The following is a 12,531-nucleotide window of genomic DNA, read 5'->3' on the forward strand; positions in this document are numbered from 1 at the left end:
ATTAAAGGGTAGGTGTTGCCAAGATTTGTTACATACAAAGATTGATTGACTGATTTACTATTCTGAGTTTGAAAACCTTGGCCTCAACACCATTTCCAAGATTTAAAACTGCGAGTGCTGACAGTTTACAAGGAGTGAAGCATAAGGGGATGATGCGCAGAGCATGACTTCCCTCCTTAACAATAAGAGGAAAAATACACCAGTGGGCTTAAAATGCAAATATATAAAGTAATCTTTCCTTTACATAAATATGGTAGAACAACTACAGTGTGCTTAAATCAAGCATATTATATCCTTTCCCCTCAGGTAACCTCCTGGTACTTTTCCTTGTTTCTCTAAAACAGGAATATTGTTAATTTTACACACTAAAAGAAACAATAGGATATGCAATAATTACTCCCCATATTGAAACAGTGGATACATCTTAATCACATTATATACTTGCATTCCCCCCCCCCCAAATTATTATCTATCACAGACACCATACTTTTTAAAGTAAACCACCACTATACTGAGATTAACTATTTTCATTTATGTTAATGCTGCATCATAGATCCAAAATCTGGGTTTTTATTTCACTATCTAAAAAGACACCATCTTGTATGCAAAAGAATTGAATAATTATTTCCAGCTTCACTGCCTGCCTCTCCTTTTCCCCTAGATGTGCTCTCTCACCTTTGCTCTCTATTCCTGCCGACTCCCTCCCAGTTCACCCTTCCTTTAGCATGACTCTCAAATGCCACCATCTCCAACAGCTTCGCCATTCCTACCTGTTCCCACACCACAAGTCCCCAATAAACACCCAACAAAACCTGATTTGCACCTCAGTCTTGACACTCATCACGTACTACCTTCTATTATGAGTGTTTTTATAAATTTATAATTTCTACTAGGTTATACGTTCCTTGAGATGTCATGATGTAGTGCAGTGGAGTCCAAGTTTTTTATTTTAAGCAACAAAGCACTATTAAAAATTTGTGAGCAAGCTTTGTATGTCTAAATAAAAGCAGATTTCCTAGGGTAAAAGGGAGTAAGGAGGCAGAGTCAACAGCCCACAGACAGAGGAGGCCCCTGAAGTAGCTGCACGAAGACTGAAAAGAATACTGGAGCTGTGGAAAGAGCACAGATTTGCGAGCATGACAGATCTGATCTGAATCCCAGCTCAGTCATTTATTATGTTTGAGTTTGGGGTAGTTCTTTAATTTCCCTGAGTTATTGTTTCTTCATCTGTAAAGTGGACATAATATCATCATCTATCCCACAAGGCTGATGTAAGGACTAAAATAATTGAAGTGCCTAGCACAAAGCCTGGTCCATATTTCAGTCTCAAAAAATACAGGTTTCCTCCCTGCCTACTTTAAGAAGAGGGATCAAGTCTCAAGAGAAATGGAAAAAGAGCTGAGCATGACAGAAGAACTAACCCTTGTTAAATGCTCACTTGATGTATAATATATATACATTCTCTGTCTCCTCCAGTCTCGCAACTGCCATCTGAGTAATAGTATTTCAATTTTAGGATTAACTAACTCTCCCAAGGACTCTCAGAACAGGGATTCAAATTCAGGTTTGTCCCTTAATTTTTAGTACAGTAACTTGACCACAGCAGAAAAAATCAGTATTTGATAACTGAAGGAAAAAATTAATAGTAACCCCTCATTTATCTATAACTTACATATCTGATAGCTGCAATTATTTGGAAAAATTTAGAAAACTGAGAAGTATGTAAGAGATCTCTAAACATAGAGTTTACCTATAACAAAGCTTCTAGAACTCAGGGCTAATTCATTCTGAGTTGTATTATCCTAAAAATTAAAATTTCACAACCCTGGGATCTTATTCCCATTTTGTAAGTAAGAAAACTGAGGATCTCTTCCAGACCCCACTTCTTCAGGAGGGGCCTCCCAGTCAACAGGGCTTCTAGGAAGAACAGTGTACTGGCAACCAGGAGTAAGACATTTGATAGAGGAGAGAAAGGTATTAAAATTCTAAGAGATCTGGAGCAGACAACTCTTGAGGAGTTTTGGAGGGAAGAACAGCAACCCTAGCGTGTTTTCTAGAGGGCTGTGAGGGGGGCCTGGTGTGCCTTTTGCCTTGGAGACACCGGTAAGGAAGAGGGCTAGGAGGTCAGTGTGGCTCCTCTGGTGCCTGGCCAACCTCTCTCAGGCAGGAAGGCAGGCATGGGCTTGGGGTAAACACTCTAGTCAGAAATAACTCCCAGCATTTAGTGAGCATCCTCTGAGCCTGGTACTATGCTAAGTGTTTTGTATATATGATCTCTAAGTCCTTACAAAAGTTTTCAAAATGGTTACACATATCTGTCACTTTGTAGACAGGGAAATAGTTTCAGATAGGATGACTTGCCAAGGGACCAAGGCCTGTAACCCCCTTCACTAACCCAGTGTTTCCCCACCGTGTATCCATGTCAGAATCATGTAGGAATTTAATAATAACAATAACGACAAGTTAATGAGCCTCACCTCAGAGCCACCACTCTATACCCACTCCATTCACAGGTTTAGGTCCCAGAACCTGTATTTTTTAAAAAGCTCCCATAGGAGCTCCAAACTGACTAGTCCAAGGGACTATGCAAGGCTACACAGGTTCCCATAACTGTAGAATCTCCTCTGTCACAGCAGAGTTTGTTTTCCTCACAGTAGCAAACAACTAAGGCTCATACTTTCAGTTTTCCCCCAAAAGTTCAACTTATTTACTTAAAAAAAAAAAGGTATCATTATCATTAAGAGCATAATTAATATTCTAGTTCTTCAAAATAAGTTAAAAGGGGCAGAGGATATAGAACCACTTCATTTCAAGCCATCTTAAATTTATGAGAAACAAGGAGAAAGAAGACAGAATTATCAATAGAATGATTATCTGTAACTTGCAGCAAAGACATTAATAAGGACTCTCTCCTTGACCAAACTTAAGTCAGGCTTTTCTTAGCCCTCCTCTCAAGTAGCCTTTGACCTCCGGCTTGTGTCCATCTTTTTTGGGCCTGCATCATCCAGTTTTGGCAAGAATCCTGCTAAGTCAATTTAGAAAAAATCCCTCACCCTTGGTATCTGATCACCCTGGTCTGTGTTCAGCAAGAATCTTGTCAAGCCAGAATCACCCCCTGACTCCTGATGCTTCTTCTTAGTAATTTTTATCCACTGACCCCCACCCTGCTCCTTGATCATAGAACTGCACTAGTTTATGCTGTATTCAGAAATGAGCCCAGTTCTAGACTGAAGTCTCTTTGCTCCTATTGCAACAGCTCCGAATAAAATCTGTTTTTGTCACTTTAACTACTGTATAGCTCTGGCTTTTCTTTAACATCAAAATCTAAACACACCTAAAAGCAATAACCAAAGCAATGAAGACATTAAAAATTTATGTTCAGATCATGTCAGCATTTAAATGTAGAACAAATGGGGGTCAAAAAGCCTTCCAAAGTATCTGGATCCAATTCTCCTCAGGTGCTCAAAGACAGTGACGCAGATGGTATCCTTGCCTGCTGGGGTGGGGTCATGAAGAAGAAGAGGCGCCTCAATAGTATTGATAGGCTGGTGAGCTGATGGCATTCTCCGGGGCAAGATTTTATCTGGGAAAGGCAGGAAAGAGAGGAGAGATTGACTGACTTAAAATCATATAAGCTTGTAAAATAGCTTTTACAAGCTTTTATATGCCAAAATATTAACAGCAGCTCTTTCTGGGAAATAACCTGGGTAATTTTAATTTTTAATTTGGAGCTTTTCTTTAATTTTTTCTCTTCCATGAACCTAGATTACTTTTATAATGAGAAAACAATGTTGATATTACTTAAGAACAATACTTTGGAATTTCTATTTCTAATTACCATTTTGATTATAACTTGGTATGTTAATTCCCCTGCTCAAAGATAATTCATGGAATTTTTTTAGATCTAAGCACAAAAGTGCAGAGGTAAATCTCTATAAGATGGAAGCTTCATTAAAAGATTTTATAAATTCCTATCATAATGTACTAGGAGAGCTTTTACTTAAAGTAGATATAATACACATAACATAAAAATCACTCTTTGTTTTGTGCAAGATGTGTTGAGGATTTAGTAAAGTAGGTAAGCGCTCCAGACCATTAGCCATGGAAATATAGATGTCAGGCTGTCTGGTTATCATACATCTCACTGGATTTAGTCTACAATATCCTTATAAGGTAAACCAAGAAATATATGACACAATGACTCTACTAAAAGACGAAAGACACATGGACCCACATAAGATCAGGTCATGACCATCTTATACGGAACATAAACATCTTGGAATTTAAAAGCAAAAAAAGACCAACATTGAAAAGATTAACATAAGCTGTCATTAAATAATTTTCTCTTTGTATCCATTCACAAAGCATTACTTCTTTTTTTAAAAAAAATTTTATTGGAGTATAGTTGCTTTACATTGTTGGGTTAGTTTCTACTGTACAGCAAAGTGACTCAGCTATACGTATACATATATCCTCTCTTTTTTGGATTTCCTTCCCATTTAGGTCACCGCAAAGCACTGAGTAGGGTTCCCTGTGCTATACAGTAGGTTCTCATTAGTTATCTATTTTAAACATAGTATCAAGTGTATATATGTCAATCCCCATCTCCCAATTCATCCCACCACCCCACCTTCCCGCCCCCTTGGTATCCTACGTCTGCGTTTTTACTTCTGCACAAAGCATTACTTCTTTTCCTAAAAGGCATCGATCACTATCACATTTAGTCCCTCTCAGAAAGAGATACAACAAAATCAAGAGTCAGATTGTCTAAGTCATTTCAGAGAGGGGGGTTGGGGGGGGAGAGAGAGAGAGAGAGAGAAAGGGGGGAGGAGACAGTAAGAAGAACTCTTGGTCATCAACATTAAAGCTAACTCCTATTTTCTACTTTACATTCAATTTTAAATTTATCCTCAATCAACCTAGTCTTTCTTTCCCAGAACAATCAATGAAACTCCATAAAATTTTGAAAATATGAGACAATTTCCCCAGTGTTGCACTCTTTCTAGTATATCTTTCTCAAAGCATCAGCATTAATGAAGAGCAAAGAAACTGTCAAAACAATTTAGCTACCATGCTATTTCTCCTTTTGATATTCACTTTAAGATATCATATCCCCAAAGGAAGTGCAAGGAAAGTGGGTGTTTTAGGCCTTATAATTCTACTCACCAGATGAGCCACTATGGTGACATGGTGGGCACAGAGTTCAGCAGTCCCATATCTGTGATTTAAAGAGAAAGCAATCTTCATACAATTATTTATACAATTATTCAGAAAAGCAAGGCGATGACTTCCATAAAGCACTAAATATTCTAAACTGCAGTTACTCCATGGCCAAGGAATATCATAATATACAAAACTACCTAAGCAATAGGTTCTATTGACTTGAACCAAAGAAAGGAAAGAGGGAATTCAGTCTCTAATTTAGTGCTATGATATGAAATCAAACCATTTTGGGGGCTGTTAAAGGATTATCAAGACAGAATTTTTCTATAAACTTACAAGTATAAAGTCATTTACTGTCAATCACTACTATAAATCAATCCAAACCCCAAAAAGAGTAAGTATGTTGTACCGAGCAAGGAAGCACCATGCGTCCATAGCTAGCAAAGAGGTGATCATATTAGCACTAAGCACAGCATTCAACAGAGCAGTGTCCTAATGAAAAACAAAAAGCTATGATAAATTATCATTAATATTACATTTCTCAAAATAAAACAACAAAATACTATCACAATCCAAAAAACAACAGATCCTCAGTAGGAAAGCTCTACTTTCTAGTATCTGAAAGAACCTACGTTGCCATTCCCTCAACATTTATTGAGCACCTACTACATGTCAAGCATTGTGCTGGGCTACAGAGATTCAAAAGTGGTTTTCAATGTGGTAACTCAATCACAAGACTCCACAGAAATTCTCTACGTAGGCTGAAATTTTTAAAACAATATATACAATACACACGCCTATACTTTTGTTTCTGCCTTAAACCATTCAAATACGATATTTAATATGTGCTGAATATTATCCATTGCATAATATCTTAAATGATACTGATCCTTGAGTAAATTCTAAGAATGTTTTCCCTAAAATTTTATCAACATCTTTTCTAATCCAATTACACTAAAAAAAAAATCCACATTAAGCCTAGGATCTATCTATAGGAGACTTGGTACTACATACTATTTACTTCTCCTTTTCTTTTTATGAAACTGAATTAGGTGAAATCCTACCCATTTTTCCTCTTCTCACACTGTCTTTCCGTACCTTCCCACCCAAAATGTTTCCTCAAATATTTTAGCTAAATATTACATCTGAATACTATAGGACCCTAGGATTACCATTTCCTAGGAGCCAACTGAATTAAAGGGTAAAATGTGCAAGCTGAGGGAATGACATTCAAAAATAAATACACATTTACTACCCCACACTTTCTTCTATATCTGAATCACAATTTCAATGAAAAGAAAGCAAAAGTGTAATCTCAGCTTAGCCCAGCAAGTAACAAACTTACCAGTTCAGGGAACAGTGAGGGATGAAGGGAAGCAATAAATGTACACAGATGAACACAAACGTGCTGATATAAGGTGACAGCAACCTCAGTTTGCCCTTTACTCTTTACTTCCTGTAAATGAACAGGTAGAGACAGTTCACCAGAACACTGCTCAAAACTGGAGAAAATGGCTTTGAGTAGAGACACCCTGCAGGGAAATTGAGAACATTGAACCCAAGATTATTAACATTTAACAATTAGCAGGTGTAATAATATGACATACGGAGGTTTATCTTAGCAAAGCCAAATGTTTCAAGATGTATATATCAACAACAGTTTCCAATATGTGTGAATATGTATCCGTAAAAATAAAATATAGAGAAATCCCTTAAAGGAGAAGAATTTTCATATATATCTTTTACCATTTACCAAGTGTTTATCATAATACAGAACTATACAAAGTCTAAGACAAAATTCATCAAGGAACTTAAATAGCTAAGCTAGGTAGCATATATAAAATAGAAACTAGGTATTATCATTCAGATAGGGAGGGGTTATTTTAAGATTTAAATGATTTAAGAATTCTTCATAGAGGATTTAAATAACAAATTAAAAACAGGCAAACTATAACACGTAAAGAAGACAAAGCCTGAGTATAAGGTAGACAGGAATCACCAGTCTGACAGAAGCAAGGTATATGTGTAGAAAATGAGTGAAACGATAAGGAGCAAAAGTAGATGATGACAACAGAATGGGTGGGTTTTAAATGCAAAGCTGGGGAGCTGAGATATTACGCTTCAGTTACTGAGCAGGAGAACAGGAAGCTCAGAGCTGGGGTGTAAGGAGACTAACTGGCAGTGGTACACAGGATGCCACTAAAGGATAGGATAAAAAACTAGAGCACAGCAATAACCCAGGAGGTAAGAAACTAGAGCCTGGTGTTGGCAAGGAAGAGGAATACAAGTGAAATTTCCCAGGAAATAACTTATAGTGTCTAAGCACTCTATTTAACAGAGCTCATTTTTAAATGTTACTAACTACATCTAGTCTGCTACACTCAATGTTTATAACACTATTAGGCAATACCTTCTAAAAGAGTGGACAGAATTAAATTATTTTCAGCGCCTATCGCAGATTTATGTATTTTATATTTTTATTAAGTAGCAATATGCATGAGGTCTACAGAGTAACTATTAATTAGAATATGTGACATAACAAAGAACTTAATTTCAAGGTCATTGCAAACAAATAGGGCATTCTAAACCATCGTAATGTGATTGGATATCAACAACACGTTTACTACCTGGTTGTAGCTTCTGAGACCTGGCTCTCTGTGCACCACAGGGTCTGCACGTCCTCAGGCTGAGAGGGCAGCTCATCCATGATGACGACCAGCAGTAGACACTGTGGAAACTGTAGTTCACACGGCAGCTCTTAAGGTGGTAAAATTAAGTTACAACAAATTGGTAAACACACACTCTACATACTTTCAGCAGAAATCTGATTGTAATATATAAAAAAATTAGAGGCATAATTTTTAAAAAGCAGAAATATGTTCCAAGAAAAGAAAGTAGAAGAAATTTTAAATAAAATTTTTAAAACTTAAAAAAAGGATGACTGGGACTTCCCTGGTGGTGCAGTGGTTAAGAATCCTCCTGCCAATGCAGGGGACACGGGTTTGAGCCCTGTTCCGGGAAGATCCCACATGCCGTGGAGCAACTAAGCCCATGCACCACAACTACTGAGCCTGTGCTCTAGAGCTCGCAAGCCACAACTACTGAGCCCGTGTGCCACAACTACTGAAGCCCGTGCATCCTAGAGCCCGTGAGAAACCTGCACACCGCAATGAAGAGTAGACCCCGCTCAACGCGACTAGAGAAAGCCTGTGCACAGCAATGAAGACCCAACGCAGCCAAAAATTAAAGAAAGAAAGAAACAGGATAACTGTATAAGAGAAAACTACCCTGTCTCTAACATGTAATAATTAATAAGAGATGATTTAACACTAAATCTGTTTTGAAATTTACCTAATTTACTGTCCAAAACCACTTCCACGAAAGGTTGGAATTTGAGAAGCTGAGTGACAAGTGGATCCAGTGTGACCAGAAAAGCACCTGCTATTTCCTCCTGTTGTGCTTTAGAAATCCCAGCAGCATACAGGCTTGGAGGAAACTTACTGGGAAGGGAGGGGAAAAAATTCATTCATTAATAACTATCTTCGAATTTTAGGTAGAGGTAAGTACTGATGTTCTTCCAGCAGTGAAAATATATTTAAAAATTAAATAGCATGTGTTTTATAAAACAAAATTCAAAGTACTGAACTGATACCATAATTCTATGAAGAACCTCTGAACTAAATAACATGGCTATAATTCTATAAAATTAAAAGTATATAATCTTAAAGAAAATGCTGGTATGGTTTTGATGCATTTTAATACATTGTTGACAATGATATTTTTAAAAAATATTGTAAAAATATGAATCAAATAACTAGTAAAAACATATGTAAAAAAGATACTTCTGATAAATTCTGGGGTAATTACTTCTGTTGAAAGTTATTTCAAAATAGGTAAAATGCTGAATTTACTATGAATTTAATGCTCAGTTTCTCAGAAGCAAGAGCTTTATAAGAACAAACTGTATACTAACACTGAAGGGAGATGCAAAGAATTTCATGGAAAATGTCTCAGTAACTGAGGTTTAAACTAAACTTCGATCAAAAGCTATGTGAAATAATAAGATATGTATTCAGTATTCGATCAAAACCTATGTGAAATAATAAGATATGTATTCAGTATAATAAGATATGTATTCAGTATTTTTTGCCATGTTATTTTAACTGTGGCAAACTTGATAGTACATGAGAAAACCCTGTCTAGCAGGGGATGACAGCATTTAAAAGGAAGCACTTAAGACAAACACTTGAGGCCTTTGTAGCGTGATGGAAGAAGCACCAGTCTGTCAATTACTAGTTATGTGACTTTGGTTCATTCATTCGACCTCCCTGAGCCTCACTTTCTTCACTTGTAACACTGATTCAGAGTTGTGAGGACTAAATTATAAGTGAAATTATAAGGTGAAAGACATATAAAATACAACAAAAGTAAGGAAACTCCATAGATTTGAACTACAGCTACCGAACATCAAAGCAAGTATGTGATTTTCAATCAAACGATACATTTTTAAAGTAATTTATTTGACAAATGTTTATAAAGTGCCTATGTATATGCCATGTACCTTTCTAGGAGTGTGTGATATACTAGTAAACAGAATATACAAGTTACTGCCTTTACCGAGTATATACTCTAATGAAGGGGAGAAGTTAACAAGTAAGTGAGTTAAGTAAATACACAATATAGTAGATGTTAATAAGTGCTAAGGTGGACAGGAAATTCCACTGAATTTCTATTTGAAATTCTATTGAATTCTGTTTGAATATGGGTCATTTGAGTTTGTGCAGAGAAGTCACATGATCTAATTTATGTTTTATCACTCACTTCGGCTACTGTATGGAGAACAGACCAGAGCAAGGCAAGGGTGGAAACAGAGACAGTAGTTAAGATGTTCTTTTGCAAAAATGCAGGCAAGAAAATAATAGTGGATGAGATTGAATGGTAGCCGTTTAGGTGGTGAGAAGTGGCTGGGTTCTGTTTATATACACTGCAGATACATATTTATACTGAAGGTGATACTGACAGAATTTGCTAATGGACTAGATGAGGGGTATGAGAGCAAGACAAACATCAAAGATGACAGGAAGGATTTTTGGCCTGATCAATTTGAAGAACCAAATTACCACTTAAACTGAAATGAGGAAGCTACAAGAGGAGCAGATTTTGGGGGGTTGGGGAGTGGGGGATAGATGAAATGGGCTGGAATCAGGAGTTTGGTTTGCGTCAATTTAAGTACAGATGTCCTGATTGGCAGTTAGACATTAAAGGGGAGAGACATAAATTTAAAGTCTTGAGACTAAATGACCATAGAGGAGAGGAGAGGCCTGAAGACGGAGTGCTGGGGCACACCCAACTTAAAGTAGCTGGAGAGATGAGGAGGAACCCGCTGAGGAGGGAGAGGTGTCTTGGAAGCCAACAGAAGAAAGAGTCCAAATGAAAGGGTTAAGTGCTGCTGACAGGTTACATAAGATGAAGCCTAAAACTTCCCACTAGATGTAGCAACATGGAGTCACTGATGACCTTGACAAGAGCTGTTTTGGTGAAGTAGTGGAATAGAAAGCCTGACGGGAGTAGCTTCAAAAAAGAAAGTAGAGACAGTGGTAAAGACAACTCTTTCTAAACACATGCAGAAAAATGGGAAGGTGTTTATTTGGAGGAGGATGTAGAGTCGAGAGATTTTGTTTTATATTGTTCTTAAGATGGGAAAAATAACAGCATGTTGCTCATGAGAATGACCAAGAAAGCAGGGAAGATTGATGATGCCAGAGGGAAAAGGAACAACTGCTAAAGTAAGGTCCCTGAGCATGTGAGAGAGGGTGAAATCCAATGAATAAATAGATGCTGGCCTTAGATAGGCACACAGACAGTTCACTCATGGGACTAGGAAATATATGGGCCTAGATACAGATAGAATAGTTGATGTGTCAGAAGGAGAATATGGAAGCTCTCTTTCAATTGCTTCCACTTTTCTTAGTGACACACACAGTGAGGACATTAATTGACAATGAGAAACGGGGAGGTGGTGCTGGAGATTTAGGATGTTTGAAGAGGGAGAGGTATGAAAAGCTGTCTGGGAGACTAAATGGATTAAGGAAGTATAAGAGGGTTGCTGATGAATGAGCTGACAGAGTCTTTTAGTGTCAAATCAAGGGCTCTTCTGAGGTTACTATCAATTTTAGATGTCATTTAGCCCTCAACTAAATTATGACACCCTTTCTGTAACTCACTTTTTTTCTGAGATGGAGTCAACTACTACTTGAATTAAATCTCATAGAAGTAAAATAAAAATTAAGAAAGATAAAAAACGGTATGCTGATACAAAATGTATGCACGTATATATAACCTCTTTTTTTTTTCCTTTGGTATTTATCATCATACCAATATTCATCACTTGGATATAAAGTACTAGTTAAGAATATAAAGATAAGTAAAACTCAGACGGAACCTATTCCTTAAAAGCTTCCGTCTCAATTTCAAGCAAGCAGATAAAAATTCACTAAAACATTAAGAAAAAATTACTGTGATATTTTATTTTTAAATGATATACATTAATGTTTGCATGGCTCAAATGGCTCTATTACATTTTAATGGTCATACAGCAGTCTTCTTACCTGTGTACCTGAAGATAAAGCTGGTGCAATGTACAGCAAGAGTCAGACAGGAAAGGAAGAAATTCCTAAAAATAAGGCAACTCTATTCACTCTTTATACACAATGTGCTTTGCTAAAATAGATCCTCTCATCAAAGGAATACAAAATAAAATAAAATCCCAGATGTGCTACATAGGGAAAAAATTTTCTTGCGTGAGAATAAAAAAGGGGATGAGGCTAAAAGCACCTAAAATTCTTTACTGTTAAAACTATCAACACAACCACAATTAGCAGCTATCATTCACTGAATATCTCCAAGTGCTCAGTGGACACGTAGTGACTTTACGTACATTAGTTTAGTCCTCTCAAAAATATTATGACATATTACTGTCCCCATTTTAAGGACTAGAAAGCTGAAGCTAAGGTATCAAGCAACCTGAGCCACATAGCTAAAAACCAGTAGGGCTGGGATTCAAGTACAGTTGTGACTGCTCTATCCATTATGGTTATGCTATCTCTTAGAATGTCAAAGAAATAGTTTTAACTGTATTATATGATACAGAAAACAAGCTGATAGTTAATTATTTAAAAAATTTAAATTCCCCTGAAAGAAAAGAATTGATTTTAAAATGGTATAACTAGGCACAATTTTGCCTCCTAACAACTCCAGCAAATATCAGATGGCTCAACAAGTGCCACTGGCGCCAGGACCCTCCCACCCTGTACCTCTGCCACTGAAATACACACCCTGCGAGCTGTAGGGAACCTGGCGTTAGAGCAG

The 12,531-nt window shown here is 37.0% G+C and overlaps 1 protein-coding gene across 1 annotated transcript in view; it reads right to left on the reverse strand.

Annotated features, from left to right (window-relative positions):
• Positions 1 to 12,531, reverse strand: part of FIRRM (FIGNL1 interacting regulator of recombination and mitosis) — a 44,805-nt gene that overhangs the window by 12,102 nt on the left and 20,172 nt on the right. Inside the window, exons 10-16 of the mRNA XM_061183121.1 lie at positions 11,772 to 11,836; positions 8,515 to 8,663; positions 7,791 to 7,920; positions 6,509 to 6,695; positions 5,573 to 5,655; positions 5,167 to 5,218; positions 3,494 to 3,583 (exon numbers count right to left, since the gene is read on the reverse strand). Of these exons, the coding sequence (XP_061039104.1) occupies positions 3,494 to 3,583; positions 5,167 to 5,218; positions 5,573 to 5,655; positions 6,509 to 6,695; positions 7,791 to 7,920; positions 8,515 to 8,663; positions 11,772 to 11,836 (756 nt within the window). The remainder of the gene's footprint in view (positions 1 to 3,493; positions 3,584 to 5,166; positions 5,219 to 5,572; positions 5,656 to 6,508; positions 6,696 to 7,790; positions 7,921 to 8,514; positions 8,664 to 11,771; positions 11,837 to 12,531) is intronic.

This window comes from Eubalaena glacialis, chromosome 3 (assembly GCF_028564815.1).
Source record: "Eubalaena glacialis isolate mEubGla1 chromosome 3, mEubGla1.1.hap2.+ XY, whole genome shotgun sequence".
NCBI classification, from domain to species: domain Eukaryota; kingdom Metazoa; phylum Chordata; class Mammalia; order Artiodactyla; family Balaenidae; genus Eubalaena; species Eubalaena glacialis.